This window comes from Bombus vancouverensis, chromosome 1 (genome assembly GCF_051014615.1).
Source record: "Bombus vancouverensis nearcticus chromosome 1, iyBomVanc1_principal, whole genome shotgun sequence".
NCBI classification, from domain to species: Eukaryota; Metazoa; Arthropoda; class Insecta; order Hymenoptera; family Apidae; genus Bombus; species Bombus vancouverensis.
In genome coordinates this window covers 21,370,866-21,397,207 of record NC_134911.1, presented here as the reverse complement: position 1 = coordinate 21,397,207, position 26,342 = coordinate 21,370,866, and the positions used below count along the sequence as shown (strand labels likewise).

The following is a 26,342-nucleotide window of genomic DNA, read 5'->3' as shown; positions in this document are numbered from 1 at the left end:
ACAAGACCAAACAACTTAAATCAAAATTAAAAAAATTCTACTGGCTCATTGGCAGACGCTTCAACTTAAGCGTGCAGAGTAAAATAATGCTATACAAAGCCATATTAAAACCTGTTTAGACCTATGGGATCCAACTATGGTGAACAGCGAGTAATTCCAACATAGAAATTCTTCAACGATTCCAATCAAAAACTCTAAAATTCTTAATAGATGCACCTTGGTATGCTACCAACGAAACGATACATCGCGACCTTAAGATACCTGCAGTTAACAAAGAAATATCCAAATTCAGCAACAGATATAACATAAGAATTAACAACCGCCAAAACCCACTCAATTACTCAATTACTTGACACGATGGATCAGATTCGCAGGCTAAAAAGACATTATCCTTTAGATTTAAGCATCAGATTCAACTAGAATCAAACATACGATAAACACATATTATTCAAGTTAAAGTACCACACCAGAATAATTTACTTATAATTCTCAATGATTGTGAATTGATTGTAAAATTCTTCCAAATAAACAAAAAATCTTCTATACCACACTGTCAACGGAACAATTACATTCATCTGTTTTTCGAGACGCTGAGCACACACGTACTTTCGTACACTCATATTTACATACGTGTGTCACTACTACGCGGCTAATCTAGTCTAGCACACAAAATTATACATATCTCACTAGATATATTAAATTTTATAAAATATCTCTCGACAATACAGAGGTGATTTTATTTTCCAAAACCATATGGCGAAACAACGTTAGAAAAAGGAATTTCATTCGTGAAATGTTAGACACCCCAAGTTACCTTTTTCTGACCTTAAAACAAAAATAATCGCTGACGACTCCAACACTCATTCTACGATTTTCTTCGCGTTAGGCGCAAGCTGCGCTGATGTACGACGCCGTATTCGTCCTCGTCGAGGCGTTCAACAAGTTTCTGAGAAAAAAGCCGGATAGAAGCAACGTGAGGCGAACAGGGATTCCTGGCGGCAGTCAGATTACCAACGGCACCAGGGCACTGGATTGCAATAACAGTCGGGGCTGGGTGACGCCATTTGAGTATGGCGATAAAATTTCCAAGAATCTGAGAAAAGTAAGTCGACGCTAACTTCTTTTTTCGCAAAACCCAAAAATCGTTTTAAAAATAGATATCATGTAATATAGTGAATCTAACCTTTGTCTTTGGTTTTACAGCTAAGTATAGTAACTAGATAGTTACTATAAAATCACGACTCATTGCCAGCTGCAACATAAAAATTCCATTACTAATTATATGTTTCGTTCAACTAATTATACGTTCAAACATCTATTTTGATTTTCAAGTCCCACCTCCTATTTTTGTGTAAAACGAGTATTTAATAGAAGTTATATATTGTGCGCCATGGTATTTACACAGACAGAATTTATTTTAAACTATCGTTCAGACATCTTAATACTAGCAAATTCAGTTTGTAATAACGAAACGCATATTTTATTTAAAAATTGACTTTGTTATCCACAAGTACATACATCGTACCAAACATGACATGCAACGTTTACAAAAATACAATAGTCTAAAATGTAAACAATTCGGTTAGAAATTAAATCGTGAAATCTGTTCTACAAAAAAAAAAAAAAAAAAGAAAGAAATAATTCATCATTCACAACTAACTACTTTTCTCACGTATACGAAGTCAGACAAAATATAGGAAGCGTACACAAAACTTTTTCCAGGTTGTGATTAATTATTATATGATTTGCCGAGATGCAGTTGGAACAATTTATAAACCGATCACTCCTGCTGCAAGAATTTCGTAATCGTTCAATTTTGGTACCAAATGCACAAACTGAAAATCTATTTATGTTTCATGAATTCTTCATGAACAGCTTTTACGACATGATCGTTTATTCACTACGCGTACATCTAATATTGGCACATATTTCCAACGAACGCGGTATTCACATTAAAAACATGACAAGACTACGCAGCTCTGTCGAAATGATTCATTCGGAAATTCTTGAAGCGCGGACAGAAACGCAGAAATAGTCAATATATTTGAAATACCGGTGGCAACCGAAATTACCAAGGACCCTTGCCGACGTTTCTCTGCCATTGACAGTAATTGGCGGTTATTCTGACTCTAACGGCATTCCTACGTCCACGTCAGATCGTCTCCCTTCGTTCTATATACGTACGTATACAGTTACACCGGAAATGGCGTCGCTATATCTGCAACTTTGCTCCTCTTCATCAATTTATCGTCTGACAAGATCAAGAAATTCCTCTTAGGCGAAAGAAATTTTTCCAAATTGATAATCATCGATAAAAATTTGCGTATGGCAGTAGCGTATAATTAACGATTAAAGAAAAATAAATTTCATTTTCGTAAAGTGTCGTACATGTTAGTCGTGTTTGTATTTATACAAGACAAGTTGTGTTTGACTCGAAATCGCTTCAATTCAAATAACATGAATTTAAGTAAATATCTGATAAAGAATACTTAATATAGCATATATTTTAAAGTTAATTTAGTTTAAGAAATGGAGATATTTCGAAGAACTTCAGCTTCACGTGAAGTGTGAAAGGATATTTTAAGTTTAGTAAATAACCGATACACACTGATAAAGTGCGATTGAGTAGCTTGGTTTTAAGTCGTTTGAGGCACGTAAATTGACTAATTTGAACGAAGCTTAGAAAGCTCAAAAAAAGTTCACAAATGTTGTATTGAGAGAAAAATAAAGAAATTTGAATTTATTTTGCTTCCATCTCATCTTGTAAATATTTATGCTATCAGAGATAAAGATACTTTCTGTTGCGTTTTAGTGTTTGTTGATAGCTTATTAACTTCTTTGCCCTTCCACTACAATCCTCTGTAAAATTCTTATATGTTCTCAACAATGGCAACGAACGATAAACAAATATTTTCGAATTTTACTAGATGATTATAAAACAAGCATACGCTATCGTAATATTCGTAGCATGGAAGTTTAAAGGAGAAGTAGGTCATGACATACTAAAATCTTGGTTATATGAAACCACACTTGACTGAAAAATAGTCAAGTTACTAAATACAATGTATCTCCATATTAATCGCATCATATATTATCGACAAAAAACCGAAACATTATTTTTAAAAATATCGATAAAATATAAATAAGATATATCTTATCGAAAAAGGGCTACATTTGGTTTTAGACAACGTAATCTTCGCAAACACGTGCTACTGTGTATTTAAAAACCATAAAAACAGAGTTGCAAAATTTAACACTCACGCGTGTTTAACTTTCAGGTGGAAATCGAGGGACTAACTGGGGAGATCCGCTTCAACGATGACGGTCGCAGGCACAATTACACCCTCCACGTCGTCGAGATGACGGTCAACAGCGCCATGGTCAAAGTAAATATTTTTTTCACCCAACGAACACGAGCCGCGTGCCTCCGCCCCCAGAGACCGAGGCCAAAATGTAATCGGACAGTTTCGAAATTTTACAACGTAAAAAAAAAATAAAGGGAAAAAAACATCGAAATTGTCGCGTGGAAAAACTCGACAATACCAATCCCTTTTAATTCCTCGTTTTATGTTGTTTGCTGTTTGACGAAGTCTACGGTCCGATGACTTTACGCAGCAATGTTGACTATCGGTGACTATCGACCGACATGGACGCGAACATCGCTGTACGAACTTCATAGAGATAGCGACGTGGCTGAAAAGCTATTAACCGTTCACGATTTTCCTTTCAAGGTAGCTGAATGGACAGACGAGGCTGGATTCCAGGCCATCGCCGCGAAATACATTCGACTTCGACCGCATACCGAAATTGAGAAGAATAAGACCTACATTGTCACTACTATTGTGGTAAGACATTATGTTACAGTGTTTCTAAACACTCAAAAACCGATGGACACGTAATATTTTCGCTTAAAAGCGGTAAAACAATTTTTACAATTTTTAAATTTTAGATTTTCACAATGACCAGATGACATATTATTAATGACTCTTTGGGTTTCAATCGTATTGTTAGTACGTTGTGCTTTGTTTAAAATCGCACTTGCTCAAGCCAGACTTGAAGTGTCTACGAAATATCGGAATAGAGCGTAACATACTACTAACACGACTGAAGCCCAGCGACTCACAAATATGTCATTGTTATGTTTTTACTACAAAAGGGTAAAAAGTTAAAGGATCTGTAAAAAACTTTATGAAATACCATTTAATTTAATACTCCATACGATAGAAAACGCAGCTAATGCATAAAATGCTGAAGTATTGGCAATTTGTAATTTAAAATTGACAATCTATATCAAATATTGAAATTTTATCCTGAGATTTTTGAGCGTGAGTGTAAATGAAATGGATATAAATTGAATATCTAAATTGAATATTGGTTGAATAAATGGAGACGTGTATCGACTAAATTGTCTTATTTATTTACATTATTTTTTAATGACACAGGAGGAACCGTACATAATGAAGAAGAAATCAGACACTGGGGAGATATTGACTGGCAATGATAGTTACGAGGGCTACTGCAAGGATCTAGCTGACCTTATAGCTAAGAAATTGGGAATATCGTGTAAGTATTTTATTTTCAATGTACATGCTATTACACGGTTTTCAAAGTTTATATCTTTATGTATTCTGTACAAGATAAAAAGTAATTAAACCGAATTAAATTAAATTGCAAGAATGTCTTGCCCTCCTATTTATTCTCTCGAGTCATTAGCAATTGTTACACGATAACCGAAGCTCATCCAATCGAACTATAAATGCTCGTCCATATGACTATCATTGATATATCAATTTTATGAAGAAAAAGGAATAAAATTAAAAAAGAGGATGTTACACATGAAGCCCGTAGTTACCCCGCCCTTAGAGGTTCAAGAACCTTTTTCTCGCCCACTATCCATCTAAATTGAAATCGAACATTCAAAAAATTACCATTACTTTAACAATAATTTCACAACTTGTAAAATATCGATATTAAATTTAATATACATATATACATTAAATTTCCCTTTTCTAGATGAGTTACGAATAGTTAAAGACGGTAAATACGGAATGGAAAATCCAGACGTTCCCGGTGGTTGGGACGGCATGGTCGGCGAGCTGATTCGGAAAGTAAGTTTCAAAGAAGTCGACGAATACATTTCATCGCGATCTAGATGCGTTTTTCACAATAATACACTTTGGATGTCGGTGTATTGGGGCGGACTAAAGGATTTCGTGTAACTACGCGAAAGATTGTACTATTGATCGAGGTCCAACGAAACGAACGTTCAACGAGCTGTTTTATCTTTGGGCAGAAAGTACGAGGCTCTTCCACCAGATGCCACGAGCTTGCAAGCTCTTTCATCTTGTCTGCTGTATTTCGAGCTACATCTGGTGGACGAACTTCGAAAGAATGAAATGGGAACGCGAGAGCTGTTTATTCGCATTTGACGAAAATGATTCCAAAATGAAACATTTAGTGTATTATTATTATTATTAAATAGTTATATTAATATACTTTATACTATATTGTTTAATAATTCTTCAAATAACGAGCATATTGTTTGGACGACGTATTTTATTCTAAAACTGAAAAGTGTTGTAAATTTTACCTTTTGTAATATCGTTTATTGTTATCTTCCTGTTTTATAATGTAAATTCTTTTATTAACAGTTGTACTATATTTTTAGGAAGCAGACATTGCCATTGCTCCAATGACAATCACTTCTGAACGTGAACGAGTGATCGATTTTAGTAAACCTTTCATGTCACTGGGTATTAGTATCATGATCAAGAAGCCCATCAAACAGAAACCTGGTGTGTTCAGCTTCTTGAATCCGCTGAGCAAAGAGATCTGGGTCTGCGTTATCTTCTCCTACATCGGTGTATCCATCGTTCTTTTTACCGTGTCCAGGTAAATGCGATTTTTCCGGAACTGTTCGCTTCTTTCGACGGATACACGGTTAAGTAGATACGGTCGGTATATGGTCAGACATATGGCGATACGTATGTTCCATGCGTTTAATGTTTCTTTGAAGCACACTTAATATTTTTCAAATTCGATTTAAACATAGTATTTCGATTAACAATAGAGAAGTTTCTCATGAAAGTGAATTTCTATGAAATATTGAAAGTTTGTAACTTCCTTTCGTTATATATTTCATCGTGCATTGCGCTTGTATGATAAAGCAATGATAATGCGTGTAATATTTTATATACAAATATTTGCTATTGCTATGACTACTTCCAAAAAACAATTCTTTTTAATTAAGTAAATAAACGAAATTCAGGGACTACGACAAGTATATATAGTAGCAAGTATTATAAATTTTTATTTTCGTTTATGCGTATTTTTATATATTCTATCCTCCAATATATTCATTAACACGCATATTGTAAATCAAGGAAAAGGGAAGCTAGGCCTTAGAGCTAGAGAAAGCAGTAATTTATTGTAACAGAAATTCCCGTATTCGTGATTGATCGGCACATTCAATGCCACACACAAACCACACGACATTAGTTTCCCTTTAGCCTTTTCCTGTCGATGGCTAATTACACAACAGCTTGTTTACCTCTTCGCCACAGTTTGTTTCAATTCTTATCTCGTTATTTATCGTTCCTTATTTCACGTGACTTTCCCAAATACGATTTTATACGATCTTAATCTCGATGAAAGACCGATGAAACCTAAACAATTGAACGTTTAATTACCGAGTAGCGGATATCTTGGTCAATCATTGTTTTTCTTTTGAGTTCCTGATTAATTAACCGAGAGAAATACGGCCAGAGGGACTTCAGATTTTCTTTTGATGATTAAATTTTATCTTCTTTAATGAACGTTTTTCTTAAACCTCGACTCGTATTGTTGGGTCATACGTGACTACTGTAGATTAGCTTAGGTCGGATAATTTTAAGGTATTCTATATTTTGTGTTTTATGTGTTCTATATTTTATATGATAAAGATCACAGGTATCAGTAGTGGGATCATTTATTGTATAAAATAAGAATCCTAATATTAGCTGACCTAACATACGTTATTGAGGTGATCCAGTGATAGAGGCAATACCTATGACACGATAATTTCAATTCACGATTAACCCAAATCTTTAGTCATAAAATTAATTTTCCTTCAAAGAAATGTACAATTTAAATCAAACAAAGCTTTTAAAAGAGCTAAGAGTCGAAAAGATTCAAAATTAAGAAATCTGCAAATTAAAACAATTCACGGAATATCAAATCTATTGTTTAATCTATTTATTCTACGTACAGAATATTAAATCCTAATCGTATGTCTTCAAAAACACAAACGTAATACATAAAGGTCTCGTCATTAATATCGCACGTTCTCCACAGATTCTCCCCATACGAATGGAGAGTACTGACTCTAAGCACCGGTGGGGATCCCACAATGGGTACAAGGAACGATCCCACGCTACAACACCCACACGGATCGCAAGGATCTCCTCACATTCCAACCTCGAGCATGGCGAACGATTTCAGTATCATCAACAGCCTTTGGTTCGCTCTAGCCGCGTTCATGCAGCAAGGCTGTGACATATCACCCAGGTATTCGTTCATTTCCTCCTCTGCAACGATCATCCTCTGAGCCTCGTGGTAACGCGAATCGCTATCAAGTGCAGGTGCTTTGTAAAAACTAATTAGCTTAATCTCGGTCAATTATCAGGCTTTCTTTTTACGTCGCGCTCGAGTCCTCTTATCAGTCAAGCGGTGCTATCCTGGGAGCTTCTAGAACCACTCTTATCTCGAAACGTTGAGTAAAAGCAAGTTGAACATCTTTTATCAGTATCGCGATAGCGATCGAAGCGCACGTGGAGAAAGGTTTGAAAAATGTTTGCCTGGTCGTTTAGCGGAACAACGCAACGATAGGAAGCGTTGCGTGTTACGAGGGAAAAGATAGCTGGTTTCTTTCTCGACTAATTATAGCTACTTTCGCTCTGCGTCCTGTTTCCATTTCCGCGGTACAAGCAAATGGGGTGAAGTGCATAAAGTACACGGCGCGCACAGAAGAATGGTTGTCTTTTAGTTGGAACAGGTCAACCGCGTTGTCTGCTAATGAGATGAATTGGATAAGATTCTAAAGGTTCGTCGCCCCGAACTCGCTTAAAGTCACCTGGTTAAACACTTCGCGGTTCTTTTTTCGTTTTCGTAAGAACAGGCAGAGCGATTCTTTTAAAAGAGATTATTTCTGCGTAATTAACAAGTTTCGATCGAAGATACGATAAATTACGAAGGATTTAATAGGCGCGCTTATAAACGCCTCACGATGATGTATTGTTTTATTGTATGATTGTAATTAACTGTGTTGAATAATGTATCGAACCTAATACCTAGTTCTCATTTAGACACCGATTAATATAGCAAAAGTATTTCTATAAAAGTGTGTTCTACTAAAAAGAACCTTTCTATTTCATCGGAGACGTGTTCATAATAAACAATAATTATTATATTCTATCCGTTATTTTGCTTACTTTTCAAAATCATTTCATCGAAGCGCATAAGAATAAAAATGCGATAACTACGATATCAAAAGTATTACTTATCGTTAAAAAATTGCATGGAGGCAAAAATTGCAAGTACGCGTCAATAGCAGCGATTACGTTATAGGGGAAAACAGATATTTCATACGTAACGACCTAATACAGGTTTAAGATGTCCTTCAACGCATGATCTCCATCGCCAACCGGTAGCAGATAGCTGAGCGATGATAACCTTTAGGAGGGTGATTTACTGGGTTCGCCACCCGGGGGTTAAGGTGCAGGGTAATTACTGTTGCAAATTCCTTCGTTTAAATTACAACTGCGTGCCAGGTAAACGGCGATTATAAACCGCGTGGCCAGAATTATCAGAATATAATCGGATTACATTTCGTAGTCTCGTGCCGGGCGTAATTTAGAACGGCTCTCTCGCAATCAGCGCCGTGATTAGGCCTCCTAGGCTATTCGAGGGTGGCTCATTTGAATGAGCGTGCCGTTTCGTAGCCGCGGCTCGAAAATTCCATTAGCGACACGCTTTGCCGCCAACCGAGGCCGTATGTGCTACAGTGCCTATAAAAAGTATTCGAACGTTTACCATAAAATTCTTTTACGTGCTTTGTACGAAACTTTTTGAAATTTCATTAGCACTATAACGAAACACGACTATCACGATAATAATAATAAAATTTGAAGTCGATGTAGAAGTTAAGTTACCAGACGTTTATTGCAAATATATTTGTAGTAAAAACTTGAACATATAATTAGTGTTAAAGATGATCTCATTAAATATATCGTGGCTTATCAATATTGTAAGTAATCGAACGTTCAAATACTTTGCTAATCTTAGCGAAATATGCGCTTTCGATAAATACCTTGTAACTTTTAAATATATCTTCAGATTTGTTTAAAAATTTACCACTATAATCATGATAGCCGTATCGTATTACGATGATAATGAGATTTCAAAATATTTTCTGCGATATATACGGAAGAAGTTTCTATGATTTTTCGAATACTTTCGTGAGTCACTGTACAGTGGCTATAAAAAAGTATTTACATACCCTTATTTTCCAATAAGGCGTCTTTTTATCAAGTTCAAATGTAAATGAAAGTACTACTAAATCATAGGAAATTTAATCGGGTTGGATTTAATTAATTAGTATGTAGATGTGATAATAACAACAATGATATGCAAATACCTTTCATAGCCATTGTATATATGTATATATGAGTGTATGTATGTAGGTGTTCGATCCAATTCGACCCTCTTTTTCCTTGTCTTTATATCCTTCTTCCCACGCATGAAACATTGATCAACTGACCTACGATCGCGGATAATACATTTCATGCTGAGCCAAGTTCTCGCCTCCTTTTTGCATAAATGTCCATGCGATTTTACCGCATTTTTACCCAGTTTTCGTGTACGACGAATAATTGACGTGTTTCTTCTGCTCGTAGAACGTGTCGAGATTATGCAGAGTTATACGGTCATTCTTGGATTACGATCAGATATTTTTTATCACTTACTAACTATAGAAATATGTATAGATTTTTAAATATTTTTTAAAGAAGATAATAATGCAGTTTAAGATTAATTTTACTTAGAAGCTTGTTAAAATACGCTGTTACGTATGAACCTCTCAAAGGCAAAATTGATCAAGACCACTCTTTATAAAGTTATCGTTATTCAGGCACGTAATTAGTATTCGGCATCCTAAAGGAGAAATCTTATTTTCATAAATTTATTTATCATAAAGAGATGGCATAAATGCAGGTTCCAAGGAAAATTTAAAGAAACAATATTCGTCGTTCTTCGTGAGACGTGAGAAGTTCACGATAAAGAAGATGTCACTCGCCAAACATTTATATTATATAATTTTAGTATATTTTAACCTAGACACGAATATAACGAAACTCTTTAAATTGGCATAATCAGGAAATAATTTTAAAGTGCCTCTACACTAAAGTGCCTCAGAAAATATCGCATAACTTAAAGGAATTTCCCAAACGATGTAATATTATCAAATATCAAATATCAAAAAAACCAATCGTATCTTTTTCATTAATTTTCTTTCATTCACGACTAAATGAATTTTCATTTATTCGTCTCAACCTACGTAAAATTATCAAACGTGTAACGTATTTTACGGAACACTGAAACACGACAAAACATAATATATTTTCGACATGCGTTAATCCTTCCTAAATCCCTCGAACGGGATATATCGTTCGTTTTAAAACAAACAGGAGCTCGAAATTGCGAAGGATGAAACCGTTCGCGACTGAACGTCTCGTAAATCTTTGAAGGAGCGATCGCGACGTTTTCGCGAGCCGTTTCAGTCGCTTCGGAACTAGGTCTCGATTAATTTCCATTCCACCATGCCAACCCATCGCGAGGTAGCCTCCTTGATTAATGGTTTAAATATTCGCGCAGCGCCCATATGAATTGTAAATTTCGCGGAACCTTCTGTCCCCGGCCTCCGCCGCCTCTCGTTCCGCTTCTTCCGCGATACGACTTGTGATTCCGCCGTGGACACCATGTAAAGCTTCGTTATTAAATATCGTCACATCTACTGGACGAAAAGTGTAATCACATTGAAAAGCTGCCCTCGGGAAAGAAGAAGAAATAGAATAAAAGTTACAACTTTGTGAGGATTTTGTTCTTATACTTGGCAAGAAGTTGAGGAAACTAATAAGAAAAGAGGTGCAAAACGTTTACTGCTGAGGAATTGTAAGTGAGGTGAGAATGTGCAATTTGAGAGAGACAGGGTAATAATTATTAATGTTACATTATTATGTATGATATTACTATGTGTGTTATAATATATGTTATTATATATAATATATGTACATTATAAGTGCGCTATAATATATAGGGGTGTTTACTACGTTCTTTAGAAATTATGTCCGAGAGGGGTGATTACTGAGATGTTTGATAAGATTGCAGCTTAATGCTTAATGCTTGCTTTACAATATGATAATTTTTACCGACGTAGATCACTTGGTTTCTCAGCAGATAAACAATAATCATATGATCTGGTCTGCAGATTATAAATTTCTTTCTTACAGTTTCATAATTTTTCACCAAATATGATAGTCAGATAATTTGTCAAATTAAAATTCCATTTGTTTTATTACCAAGTTTGATGAGGTTATACGAAGATAGTCATTAGTATTGGTAATTTGTAACTTGTAATATATTAAAGTTTAAATGAACAAGACACTAAAACTTTGTACTTTATAATTGGTACAGGTGATCAGTTCGACTACTCGATGGCTCATTTAGTAGAATCTTCGTGGTTTAAAATAAAACAAAAATTTTAGAACTTTTATCACAATGATAAAGTGAATTTTTCAAGAAAAAAACATATTTTATATATCCGTCAACTTTAAATAGACTACTCTATAATTTCTTAGCATGTTAATTCTCTTATTTACAAGTAATTACCAATTAATATTCAGCACTCGTAAAATCACATTTAACAGGTCGATATCAGGACGAATCGTCGGCAGCGTCTGGTGGTTCTTTACCCTGATCCTAATCTCCTCCTACACTGCCAACTTAGCCGCGTTTCTAACCGTCGAGAGGATGGTCGCGCCGATTAACTCGCCGGAAGACCTGGCCTCGCAAACGGAAGTGCAATACGGCACACTATCTCACGGATCTACTTGGGACTTTTTTCGCGTAAGTTCGTCTCAGATTTAACGAAGTAAATACAGTAAAATATTAGGTTGTAACATAGGATAGGTATGATTTTAAACGATCTTTAATCATTTTTACTTCACCGATCGTAAATCTAAAAAAACATTCGTTTATACAAAGTATGTAAGAATTAAACAATTTTACTCGAAAAAACACGGAAGAAAAAGATTTTAATTTTAACCTTTAACATGCCAAGATAGGAATATACGACGATAATAATAATAGCGAAGAACGTTGATCTTTAGTACAGTGGAGATTAGAATAATATCTAGTTTTAAAATGACAAAATTATTCGTTAAAAGCACGAGATTTAGGACACTGGCATAACATTTCATATGTTACGACCTAATATGTTAAAGCTATATTAAAATAATATATTATTTTAAATGCTCGATTAAAAAATACATAAACGTAATTAAAATTCCTATTAAAGACTATTTTCCTTTTTTATAGAAATCGCAGATTAATCTCTACAGCAAAATGTGGGAGTTCATGAACTCACGGAAACACGTGTTTGTAAAAACGTACGACGAGGGTATACGAAGAGTGAGGACCAGCAAAGGAAAATACGCTCTCCTGATCGAAAGTCCGAAGAACGAGTACATAAACGAGAGGGAACCCTGCGATACAATGAAGGTCGGCAGAAATCTGGATGCCAAAGGCTTTGGAGTAGCAACGCCATTGGGATCTCCTCTCAAGTAAACTTTACTGCTTTATTGTACTGTTTGCTTTTAATTTATCTCATTCTATGTAATTACGTTTGCATCGATGTACCGCTTTGACATCCTTGTTGCTTGAAACTCGCTTTGTATTCTTTGATCAATAATTTGTCGACTGTCAGATCTTGTTTTCTCATGTACTCGTGTACATTGCAAGTACAGGCTTGATTCGAAGTATGGTAAAATTGAAACATGTTTGATGATAATATTCATGCAGGTAAAAAAGATTCAAGTATGCCTCTATACGTACCATAGGAATATCTGATATGTTCAGAACTGCGTAGCTATCGTGTGCTGCACGTTAAACTTTTCATTTGAACCATTGAAGTTTTCAGTGTATAAAGACGAGCAGGTAATAGCATGCAACACTAGTGGCACACGTAGCTTCGATATAAATTACGCGAAAATAAGGTAATATTCGACGTATTAGAGGGTTAATAATAATCTTCATAGAAAAAATCAAAAATGAAAATAAGTATAGGAAATACAGTATGCTGAGAAATATTCCCAATTATAAGTTGTTCTTATTAACCCGTTGTCAATGGCACAATATGGGACAGTAGAACATAAAGTGGTAATTTTCACAATTACTGCAACGATAACTGCACTATTATAATCCTTTTGACATCACTGATCCTATGATCTAATCTCATTGTAAATGTGGAACTGCATATTTCCTTTGAAAAATTATATTCAATCTATAGTATCTACATTATATTAAGATATATTTTAAAATTTGAATACGTTACAATTAAAAGGAAGATTTCTTTCAAAAGGGTTAAACCAGAAATTTCACACGATAATGAGGAATCGAGGAAAGCATCATCTCCTCGCTCAGTAGCACAAACAGACGAGATTTAAAGAGCAACGTGCTCGACACGGTAAATACGAAAAGTTTCGAGCCTTCGCTAATTCTCTACAAAGCCACTCACGATGCATTCGAGCAAGTGTAACGCACGAATTGAATGGAAAGGACAGGTTCGACCTATTTCTTCCATACGAAAGCATAATTAACGAGGTTTTTTAGCGATCAGGAAGAGGCGAAGCATCTGCCCCTCTAACCCGCCCCTTTCGTGGTTCTTTGAAATTCCGTCGCCCCGGGTCTGTGCCTCCCTTTCGAAACACGCCACGTCGTTCCACACAATTAGCATAGAAAAACTCGTACACCCATTTTTCCGTATCATTACCGCTTAAGGGACGAGTCGACCCACTCTGCTCTCTCGTCTCGACTAACCAATTCAATCTCGTCGAGGTTTCACCCCCTCGTCCGGAGAACATTCAATTTGTAATTCAACGAATATACGAACATCGATTTTATTACATTTGTTTGCGGCACAATCGGCTTTCTCCCTCTGATATCTTCTATGTATTTTTTCCCTATACGCTTTCTCCTTCTTCGGTCATTAATCTACTTTCTGTGAACTTCATCTAAAAAGTTGTTGAATGTCATTTTACAAACTGGCTATAAAACCTTCTTTTGTTCTTTCACGTTGTATATTTTATAAATTAATTTAACATTTTCGCTTACTGACATACGCTTCGATTATTTATAATAAGCAACGTTATTCTCGTAAAAAGATATCGGATTTTATACAGCCGTATTTTTTTAACAACGAATCCGTTAATATACGTACAGTTGAGAAATCTTAGTAAGCGATTTTTCTCCGGTATTTTCACGCATAATGTTGTTGCCGTGAATATGGATGACGGATAATGGAATTAGTTTAGGGTATCGATGAGTATAACGATAGAACGAAGAGTTATTCTTAAGAACATATAGGTTGGATCAGCTTGCATGTGCGCAGATTTGATTGCGTGTGATAAGAATGTGTCGTATGTGCGATGTCTTTAAGAATAATCGAGAGAATCATTCGGGAAGTCAGAGGAACAGCGTTTAAAAAGATCGAATCGTACTGAGTGAAAGTCATCATCGTTATTGTATTATCGTTGTTTTATGTTTAATAAGTAAAAGCCTGGCTACAGTCCAGTATTTCTGCAATGTCATATTTATTGTATTTTCTGTAATATTATCCTTTTCTAATATTCGACACGTTACAGAGATCCCATAAATTTGGCGGTGCTATCGTTGAAAGAAAACGGAGAATTGACGAAACTGGTGAATCGATGGTGGTACGACAGAACAGAATGCAGGCACGGGGACAAGCAAGATGCTTCTAGAAACGAATTATCTCTCAGCAACGTGGCGGGAATATTTTACATCCTGATCGGTGGTCTGCTTTTAGCCCTGGCCGTCGCGCTGCTAGAATTCTGTTACAAATCACATACGGAAGCTACCAGAGCAAAGGTAACGAGCTTGCACCACTCCGCAATAAAACTTTCTTCGATACTAATCTCAAACTGTGTAACTCACACTTTCGTTCGTAAGTCACGGAGCACTTGCTCGTTTCAAACATACGCTTTAATAAAATTTTCGAAACGTAATATAATTTAGTTCCTCTTATGATACGCGCTATTGATAAGCATCAATTTTATTTTCTAGTTACCAGACCTTCGGATACTTAAACTTTCCTAAATAGAAATTTGTTTCATCCACCAAATATTATAATCAGCTTACATACTTTGGATATTCTACTATGAATATTTTAACGGATAAACGTATAAAAATCCGCAGCCTGATAATTACAATATCCATTTACGGATACGTATTCAAAGTATATCCGTCACTTGCGAACGATAGTGTAAAAACTGTATCCGATGTTTCTCCTTGCAAGCAAACGAGTAGCAATCAGCGACCGACGTTATTCGATCGCGCATCGTAAAACGAAGAAAGAAAAATTCTATTTATCGAAACTCACAATTTTCCAGATCCCATTGTCGGACGCGATGAAGGCGAAAGCTCGATTGACGATCGGTGGTGGTCGAGATTTCGACAATGGCCGGGTAAGTAGCCTGACGAATCTACACTTCTAGATCCTTGTTATCATTCGCACGCGTACCACGCGGTTAGAGTAACGAGCTCGTAGAATCGTGTTGGCAATGGACAAGCAAGGAAACGGACTGAAACGTTCCACCTATGTTTCTTCGTTACTCGATGAAATAAAGCTTGAGAAACATATTTGCAACTCGCCGTACTTTACCATCGTAGAAGAAGCTATATATTTTATATTCAGGAACGTTTTCATCCCTTTTCCCCTGTTTCGAACCAACGATCTCGATGTATCGTGTAACATACGTCGGTAACATGGCGGCATCGGGCTGCATTATGCATATCCGTGTAATACAAGAACCTATAATACATATGTATACATAGAAGCATATAATAGAGTACGTTTGGCATGCAGTTAGCAGCGTGTATACGTTCGACGTGTATATTGTGATCGAAAGACGGTCGAGTATCGAGAATTTCAAACAGGGGTGTGGTTCTCGAAGGCTGTTTCGAAGACACGATCGACCCAAGGGCGATAATCGATCGTTGTCCATATGTATATCGTATATAAATAGATATGAAATAGATATACATATATATAAATAAATATTATATATACATTTATATAGGTAGATATATATATATTATATATATATATATACATACGTACATGCGTGCGATGTGCGGCTGGCTGGATGTGTTGCGCTCTTTTCTACTCTTTCACTCTCTCACTCTCTCTCTTCTTCTTCTTCTGTCTCTCTCTTTGTACTCGATGGATGCAGGAGACGTAATTTTTGCTCGTTTTGCGCGTTTCGTTCTACTTTTGTTTTTGTCTCTAGTGGTACGGACTGCAGAGTTAGACGGAGGATGCATGCGCCTTTCCCGGGACCATATGTGAGTACTCTCTAGCCCTTAATTTTAAATCCCCATCGTACGGTTTACGTCTCTCTTTTGCTGTACCTATCTTCTCTCTTCCAAATTTCCTCTCTGCTTCTCGTGTACATCATCTTACGTAGCTTTCGTCATTCTCATTCATTTCGTTCTCTTTCATCTTTATAATAGAGATTTCGATATGAAATTAGTGAATCATCAGCGGTATAGTATGTCTGCAAACTTTATTAAACCTGATCAAAGTCGTAGATACTCGATTTTTATTCAAAACTTTTCACGAACACGGCTCACTTTCTCACACTTTCTTGCGTCACTGTTCTCGATCATCTATCTCGAAGCAGTTTCTAAGTAGATTAATTAATTAAATAAATTTGTACACTTCTCTATATCGATGCACGATATCATCGCGGAAACCGAGCAAAGTAAATTCAAATAAGAGGATTATTAAAATTCTGAATTGTGTAATTTGAAGCTTAAATCGTCAAATAGTTTGGATAGTGTAAATCGACCAGATATTTGCATTTCTCTGCAATTTAAGTACACACAGGCGTCCTTCTACCTCCTGCTTTCGTTCCACGGCTCTTCCTTTACTTTCTACAGCTTTGGTTATCATGAAAACGCTGGCTTATAATCGCGAACTGAGCATGGCTTCTAGCGACGTTTTTAGAGGATCGTGCGAATGAAACGTGACTTGATCGAATGGCATGCAGCTTTGAAAATGCTTGTACGTTGGACTGCGTTTACACTGCTACTATTGCGCACACGATATATTAAAGATGGATCGTAAAGCTGTACATTAAGTTACAAATATTCTAAACCGTCGATAACAACGTTCACAGATTGCCAATGTCGAATCATATTTTTGGAACGATCGATATTCGATTCTATGCTTTTCAAAAGAAACATTTTATGTTGCATTGAATTTCACGAATTTACGAATATCTGCGTTCAGTTCGACAAAACGAAGAATGCTATATCGTTCCACAAACCTACATCGACAAATTTTTGCCCTTTTGTAGAATTTTTCTCAAACAATATGTGTCAAGCGCGGTTTCGTTTTTTTCTTTTTTTTTTTTATTCCGTTTCAAGCGCTTTAAACGCTGCAAATGGAATTTTCAGTAGCAGTGTAAACAAACCTTTGAACGGAACTATGCATCGAATGACAACTCACCTTCATAGAGACGTTACTCTCGCGCCAAACGGGCGATAGAATGAATTCTTTCTCTTTCACTTCTCTACTCTTCCGGAGCAAGTACGTTTCACAAAAGGCAGGACGGTAGAACGACGACCGAGAAGGATTTTATGCACCGTTCGCGAAACACGCTTTTTTTTAACGAACGGGAAGTCGTTTGTAACATCGCGATTCACGGCACGATTACTTTTTACCACTCTCGCGCAATACACGCGACCACGTAATTCCCATACAAGCCTGGATGGTAATTATCTGCAGACTGTGGATGTTTATGCGGATGAAACGTGTACAGCTGTACAAAAAACTGTGTAAGATGTGTGTAAATGTATAATTACGGACAATTTCGAAGAGAATCTCAACAGGTAAAATTCGAATAATTCGACAAAGATGAGTATTTTGATAGCGTTAAATATCGTTGCAGTAAATTCGTTGGTCTTATTCTGGAAACTTGTTTCAGATGAAAAATACAATTCGTTATTTTGAGATTACAAACCGCTCGATGCTTGTAAAAAATACTCTATCTGAGAATTGAAAAATTGCATTATAAAATTGTATTCTTTATCTATACGACAGTAACGGTTCTAGGTTTATAAACAGCGTACATGAAAAATATTATAATTCATTCAAGTGTTGTAGAATTAAAGAATGGTTCGTGTATAACATGCTAACAGTGGCATAGATAATTTTTCCATTTTTCATTCCACTTGAAAAATAGATATCTCAAAACAGGTTTAAAGACAAAATTGAAATAAAATCAAAGATCGTATAACACTTATTTGAAAAGGAAATGCAATCTGGTTTTGAGATGTTCGTCTGAGGAAAAAGGACGTACAGCGAAGTCTGAGATAAACTTGTAATTTTTATTACAAACAGAATTTCAGATGTCAACTCTGAATCTATTATCCTATCATTATCCTTCCATTGTAAATAACATTATTTTCACAAAGCAAAGTGAATGAGAAATTTCAATCTCCCTCGCACAAACGGTACATGCTGTTATTTGTACTTTTAAATCGAAGCCATGTTTTAATGTATAATATTAATTCTTGCAGAAAGAAATTTAAGATTTCCATTATAAAGCTACGTGAAATCTATTCGATCTTTCTACTATTTAATGAAATTATTCCGTAGCATGAAACATTAGAGCATGACTTTAACCAAAACATATTGAGGACTAAATATGTAGTAAGACGATGCGTAAAAGTTGCCTAAATGGAAGATTATTGGAAAAACCTGTTAAAAATTATTTTATCAATGTATGAAAGATATATATCGAAATAAAAGATTAGGATTTTAAAGATGTTCGACAAAATGTTGCTTATGTATATTTTTCAATATATAAAAACCGGTCAAAATAATATCTTAAATTATAAAATCATTCCTCTTAAACGTATACTCATTATAACACCCAATTTCCTGTTCAAGTAAAACTCTCTGACAGCTTAAACCCTCGCCTAACTCAAATCAATTCACAGTCCCAGCAGCATAAACATCCGCAGTTCACTCACCACGAAGAGCACCGTTCACACGAAAAATCGCCCCTATCCAGCCCCATGTAGAAACCACCGTAGGCCTAACGCGCGAACCATTGGATTTCCAGTACTACGCTCCGGCAAACGCGATTGGCAATACCGAGGGCGACCAGGTACACAGCAATACGCATACCCAGGTGTAAATTACCCGGAGGAGAGCCCAGGCGAGTCGCCCGCCATCTCCCTGCCCACGCCTCCACCGCCGCCGTTGATGGCGGCCCTGCCTCCACCGCCGCCGCCGCCGCCCAGAAGACCGCCTCGAAGAAGCGTCACCTTCGCGGAGTCGCCGCCGAAGAGCCCGAAAAAGTCCAGGTTCTCGCCTTTCCTGCGTAGGCCGAGCATCACGATGCTAGACATCGCGGTGCCCTGGACACCGGCTTCGCCGCGCGTCTGGGCTGGTCGTCTCGGCGAATACAAACCCGAATACATCACGTAAAAACGAAAACAAGGAAATAAATCACAGTACGAGCACAGAAGCTCTCCTGTCCCGTAGGCTGCTCATAGATCGTTAAAATTTCGATCGTCCGACAGCCTGGCACAAAGATCCAAAGATCCAATAATCCCGAGCAACGCGTTTGCCGCAAATCGAATATCCGCGACGCTCGATTTCTCGAGCGTATCCCTCGATCGTTGTTAGTTCCATGTTCCAGAGAAGCTCGAAGGAGTTGGAATTTCGAGCGTCGATCACGAGAACGATTCGTCTGTTTGTTCAAGTTCCTCGAATCGTACTGCCACACACACACACACACACACACACACATACACACACGTGATTTGAGATCGTCGATGACGTGTACCGAGTCCTTTCGGAATGATTCGTTCTTGCGAACAGGAACTAAACGAGTCCGAGGAATCGCTCGAGAGGAACGCAGAGGAGCCGTGTGTCACGACTGATCGACGAAGATTCTTGGTATCCATATTTGTTTCTGTTAGACGAGACGAATGATGGTTTTGCGACAGGAATCTTCGTGGACAGCCGTGTTTGTACATTGTATATATTACGTTGTAATCGAATCGAACGAGACGAATCAAATGGTGTAGAGAAAAGAGGAGAAGGACAACGCGTACGACCGGCTACCGGCGACGAGAACAGGTCGCGAAATTCGATAGTAGAATTCGATGGTCCTGGGGTGGGTGCATGTGCAACCAGCAACTCGAACTAACACACTCAACTGCCATTTCCGTGAGAGAGCCCTGTATACACGCGAGATACGAACGCGTGCACGTACGTATATGTATACATTATATTTCGCGAGGGAAGATACGCGGGTCGACCGAGAGAACGAAAGAACTTGCTGGAGGAACGATGAAACGAGGAGAATTCTGAAAGAAGTGACTGCGGATGAAATTCTGGCAGACATCGAACGAAAAAGAAGGAAGAAGAATAAAAGGGAAGAAAGAAACTGAAGAAGTTTGAGAAAACTGTGTGGAAACAGAGAATACAGGTCGACCGTGGCGTAACACTACTATTATTATTATCATTATTCTGATTACTATTATCGCGACAGCTAAGTTTTTATTACGGATTACTGTTCGTTACAGATCGTTGTACACCGGTGCAAACTATTTTGTGGATCTCGCGAGAATGGATAATTCGTTGCGTAAAGAAATAAAGAAAGGAAAGAAATCAAAAAAAAAAAAAAAAAAAAGGAGAAGAGAGGAAGAAAAGAAAAAGAAACAACACTGGAGCCGCGATGCGTTTTTTAACTGACGAGAACGGTGTATAATCACATCGATGCGTGGGTACTGCGTGTGTGATAAATAATATATATATAAATATAAATATATATATATATACAAATATAAATATAAATATACATACGTATAGACGTTTATCGAGAGATGTGAGATGAAAGCGTAGGAGAAAATGTGTCAGAGAATGCGTGATGAAAGCGTATGTGAAGAACATAGGATTAAACGATAATCGTGTAAACGCATTATTAAGTACCTATCACTGCCAGTTCGCGCCGATCCGAGCCGAGAGAGGACGAAGGACAATTTTCCTTTTGTCGATGGACACAGACTTTTTACACACGCTGCCGTTTTCAGGCCCCGTTTTCACGCCGCAAAACGAACAGGTTTCCTTGCGTTGTCGGATCGCCGTGATCTGGCTCGAAGAACGACGTTTACGGCCAAGGTTTTTCGTGCCAAAAGACGATATCTCTCCCGATAACGATAACGTCCAGTGCTACGCTGTTACGAAAGAAGAGGCTGGGGTAGAGGAAGACCTCTGACGCAAGGTATAAAACAAACTTGAAATATATACATATATCGTTGGTCAAGAAGAGAACACGAGAGGAGAACAGAATACGTAAAAAGAACGATGCTCTATTAGTGAAAATGTTTGAATCGTTTGGATATTATTTCTTGGAAATATTCATCGAAAATGAATTTTCTGTTTGAAACACGCGTGCTTCTTTTAAATCGAATAAACAGTTTTTGTAATTGGAAATTTTCAAGCAATTTGCTATATAAAACACTGTGTTCGAGAGTTCTGTTTCGTTGATACTCTTTTATATTAATACGATAAATTCCACGATTCTAAAGGTGTATCAAGAGCGAAAAAGCAAAAACGCGCATGTACATATTTTTTTAAAGGTGATATAGATACCCTTTTAAAATTATGGATATTCCTCTTTTCGAAGCGGAGATTAACAAAATCAAAGAACATTGCTTCCTCGAAAAATACTTCTCAAGACGTTCAAAATATTGCGACTAGCGAGAAAATAATACGTCAGTAGTATAAAGTAAAAATCAAAAGCTCGAGCTCTGTCCACGTTGAAATGTAAAGTGCAGGCCGCCTGGAGCGTTTTTAAACCGTTTTGATCGATCTAAATCAAAATTAAAAATCAGAATCAAACTGTGTCAAACAAGCGTCGATTGTTACTCGAGTATCATCGTAGCACTGAACTGAACAAAGGGAGAGAGGTCGCGGAGCAAAATTGCATGTTGCGACGTATAAAACTATTTTTCTGGAACGCACTCTAACTATCCCGCCGAGAAACTTCGGTTCACATTTATTTACCGAAACAAACTGCCATAAACCGACGATTATCGAAGAACGAAAGAAAAAAAGAATACTCGTCAATTGTTCGTGAACCTTGGTGACTCTTCGTTTCTTCCACCACGAATTTTTTCTATTTCACGATTCCCCATAGATCCATTAAAAAAAAAAAAAAAAAAAAGGAAAGAGAAACGAGAATCGAGCCGACAGTCGAGCAAGTTTTATACGTGGCAGCGACGAGATCGATCTACCTATCATATCGCCAGATTTTCTTATTACGACTAATTGTTATCTATCAGCGGTTTAAATAACGATAGATAATGCGTATATCGGGTATTAAGCCGTTAACGTAACGATGGTAACACACGATGAACACGGTGATGCATTTATCGGAGCATCAGAACGGTGCGGAAGAGAAACTCGAGTCATCTTGATCGAAGGCCGCACGTTCTCACGACTTTACCCAGCGTGATCCATTTGATCAATGTACAATTTGCAGGACAGGCGTTATATACGTCTTTACAAAAAGGATAAAGTTACGAACGATTCGAGGGAAGTCAGATATTTAAATGGACGTTGGAAATGGAATGAATCCGAATCGCCGGAGTAACTTATTCTTGATAGTAGCATGGCGCCAAATTCAAATATAAAAGCGACGGTATTTTTGTTTCCTCCGTCGTTGTGGTCGTTAACGTTTTCATGTTGATGTTCGTCGTCACTTTTTCTATCCCTCGACAAACTCACCGATACGAAGCGGAACGAAAATAAAAATGAACAATGTAACAGTCCCCGTATACCGTCCCGGCGTCGTTACGAAACAACTCACCTGTTTTCACCTGTTCTTCCTGTTCACCTTTTACGCTTTTCCTTTTTTTTCTACGTAGAATTATCGAAATGAAGAAGAAGAAGAAGAAGATAAAGCTTGAAAAACTTTCAGGATATTCTACGACGGATGGTTGTAAATATTGTTCTCCTCCGAAAAGATCAGCAACGTGATTTTTCCATCGTACGAAGGAATTTCTAATCTTGTAAATATAACATGGAAGAGGATAGTCTTTCCAAAAAAATTTCATAGTGACTGACGTTTTTTCAATGTTATGTTTGACGAGAACAGCCGAAACTGGCAAAAGCAGAGTAATTTTGGAAGTATTTGCGGAGATTCAGTAGAATAGGTCAACGCATGATCAGACAAGATCTCTATTTCTTTATTCATCCTTCTTTCTCTGTTTATCTTTTTATATTTGAAATAATTCTTACAACATCTTACATTGAATGACTGTAAATGCTTCCATATTCGCGTAGAATAAATAAGAAAATTTGCGTAACTTTTCGTAATTTTTCCGAGTAATAAACATATAATGGATTTTTTGAATTAGTTGGATGCATAGAAATGTTCGATATCGTTGATCGAAAGCGATGAAAACGAACATTTGGTGAATAGTATTTATGAAAATCCAGTAGAATATCCCAGTATCCGATCAGACGATGCGTTACCAGCTGTAAAAGAAGGAAGCGCGCAAAGAGGCCGGAGAGAATAAAAGCGAAACTCGAAACTCGTTCGAAAAAAGAGCAGTTACGTAGAAAAAAATGTGGAAGGAGATCACGCGACGAAAGTCGAACGAATTTCAAAACGAAACATGAGAACGAACAAGCAAAATTATGAGGGAAAAATAAAGAGAAATAAGAAATAAAATAGCGTCTTCCAGTTTGCGCTTTCACCGATCGCTGCATAAGAATTACGCTTGTACCTTCGATTCGAGTATCCTTCGTCATCTCCCGTACCATTCCGTGGCATGATACGATCGATTCCCTTGTAAACCGTTGTATACCAATCAAATTTGTCACAATACAGGATCGTTTATTTAAATGTAACCTGCTATGTGATTCGATCCGACCCCTACCCAATTGCGTCACAGGTAAGTGAATCATTAATTGGTAATTTATATTTCAATCTGTAGGCGAAATTGTCTCCTTTATTACGAACAAAATTACAAACACGAGAATATAAAAATAATTGAAAACGGGACAAAACGTAGAAAAGAAAAAATTGATTGAAAGTTGTGAATATAATCTGAAAAATTGGACAGTTTGGAGAACAAAGATTTTCCCCGATAGGAATTTATTTTTTACGCGATTGGCCACGGTTTATGAAGCAGCTAAATATTCGGTTATTGCAAATTGTCCCAGCGCAGTGCGGAAACGCGCACAATGATTTATGAAGAGAGTTGTGAGAAATCCTCGCGCACTTCTGCCCTTTTGTACGTAAAGATAGATACATTCTACCATCATCGGATATCGCATAAACCGCGCGCCATGCGAAATTTCGATGAGCAAAACGTGAATAGAAAGTTGCCTACGAACGTGGCGTTGAAAGTATATAACGTTATAAAAAGTAACGACCAAGCGGAACAACGGGGTATACCGGACAAATTAACATATAATGAATAATAAAGTGGTAGAAAATCTGCTTTTACGGTAAGTACAAAGTAAAAACCGTTTTACCGGGCGATAAAGAAATATTCTCCATTAGACTAAGTACGAAAATTGAGGCAAATTGCTGTTTAGTTACGCGATAAAAAAAAAGGAAAGGCCTTCCAAGGGGAAATATTTACGTCCAATGCTCTTTTCGGAATAGTAGGCGTTACTTTTTTAACGAACGACGTTTGTTCGATGTAGTTTTCAGCTTTCAGAGCTTCTTTCTTTCTCCCTCCTCCCTTTTTTTTTTTACTATCTCGAGGCTAGAAAGGTCTCTCTTGTATTAAATAACAGGATGTTCCTTTAAAGTTGGATCTGTTGCGATTCAGGCAACGTACAAAGCGGTATTCAGCGAAAAAGAGTAGAACGAGACTTTAAAAATTGTATCTTGAGGCGGAATACGTAAACAGAATGGTAGACGCGAAGAAACAAGGGCAAGTATATAAATATTTCTACGACGCGGTGTAAGTGTTACGCTTCACCCTTTAACTCGAGTCGGTAATTATTTTTAAAGGGGAAACGTCGATACGCGGTGTCGTTACCAGGCTTTCTTCTAAAAATAATCAAATTCCGCAAGCTCCCATCGTTTCCAGCCTCTCATTTCTTCGCAAAGAAACATTCTCCGTAAAACGTTCAAGACGTTTTGCTTTCATCTCTCCTCATTAAATACTCGACGTCTGTCTCGAATAATGTCTAAAGAATAACACACGTCTGCTATTTTATCGTCAGACGGTTCTATTCGTTTTTAATGTCCATCTTATACGGAGCATCGGGGATGAATTTGCTGAATCTAGATCACGTCTAAAAGAACAAAGATTGTTGAGAATTTTGGACCTTAATAGCCGAAATAATGGTATAGGAACACTAAATTTACACTTAGAATTTACATTAGAATAATTATATAATTATTTGTTAAACGATTTCAAAGATATTCATCGATACACACTTGCACGCGTCTCAGCACTTTCTTCCATACCCGACTGTTAACCGACTGAACCGTTTACATTCCTTTGTTTTCGAGACGCCGCGCGCACACATACTTTCACACACTGATATTCACATAGATGTATCACTACTACGCAGCTAATCTACTCTAGCACATAAAATTATACATATCTCAATAAAGATAACAAAAGAATCGTAAAGAATCGTAACTGTAAACGCAGTAACAATCAACGAAGGAGCATCTACAGTCCGTCTGTAAATCATTAATTACCTAAAATCTGTACACAAGCACCGTGATCAAGGCAAAGTAAACAGCAGCCCTCATCTCTCGATCATCTCCCATCATACTCAATTCCACGAACGTACCACGTTAATTTAGCTAATGCAGACTAATACGACCGATACAGTCAAAGGCAACCAACCTGCTGTGTACCGAGCGTCGCTGAAGAGCTATTTGCGTCAAAGTCTGGCAGAAGGAGCGTTAGAACACAAACACAAGATGCCGCTGCTCTTTCTCTCT

At 37.1% G+C, this 26,342-nt stretch overlaps 1 protein-coding gene and 1 long non-coding RNA gene across 4 annotated transcripts in view; one reads left to right on the top strand and one right to left on the bottom strand.

The window, feature by feature from the left end:
• GluRIB (Glutamate receptor IB) overlaps positions 1-24,274 on the top strand; it is a 338,467-nt gene extending 314,193 nt beyond the window's left edge. The window contains exons 8-20 of one of the 3 annotated variants that reach the window (XM_033337844.2): positions 887-1,102; positions 3,279-3,386; positions 3,732-3,845; positions 4,443-4,563; positions 5,014-5,108; positions 5,669-5,892; positions 7,333-7,545; positions 11,961-12,159; positions 12,631-12,875; positions 14,955-15,201; positions 15,723-15,797; positions 16,623-16,677; positions 19,467-24,274. In XM_033337844.2, coding sequence (XP_033193735.1) covers positions 887-1,102; positions 3,279-3,386; positions 3,732-3,845; positions 4,443-4,563; positions 5,014-5,108; positions 5,669-5,892; positions 7,333-7,545; positions 11,961-12,159; positions 12,631-12,875; positions 14,955-15,201; positions 15,723-15,797; positions 16,623-16,643 — 1,878 coding nt within the window. In that variant the 3' untranslated portion in view covers positions 16,644-16,677; positions 19,467-24,274. The other 2 variants (XM_076622463.1, XM_033337843.2) reach the window with 2 other exon arrangements.
• Positions 969-26,342, bottom strand: part of LOC117158722 (uncharacterized) — a 167,055-nt gene continuing 141,681 nt past the window's right edge. Inside the window, exons 5-6 of the long non-coding RNA XR_004464456.2 lie at positions 1,184-1,252; positions 969-1,093 (exon numbers count right to left, since the gene is read on the bottom strand). This is a non-coding gene — a long non-coding RNA (uncharacterized LOC117158722). The remainder of the gene's footprint in view (positions 1,094-1,183; positions 1,253-26,342) is intronic.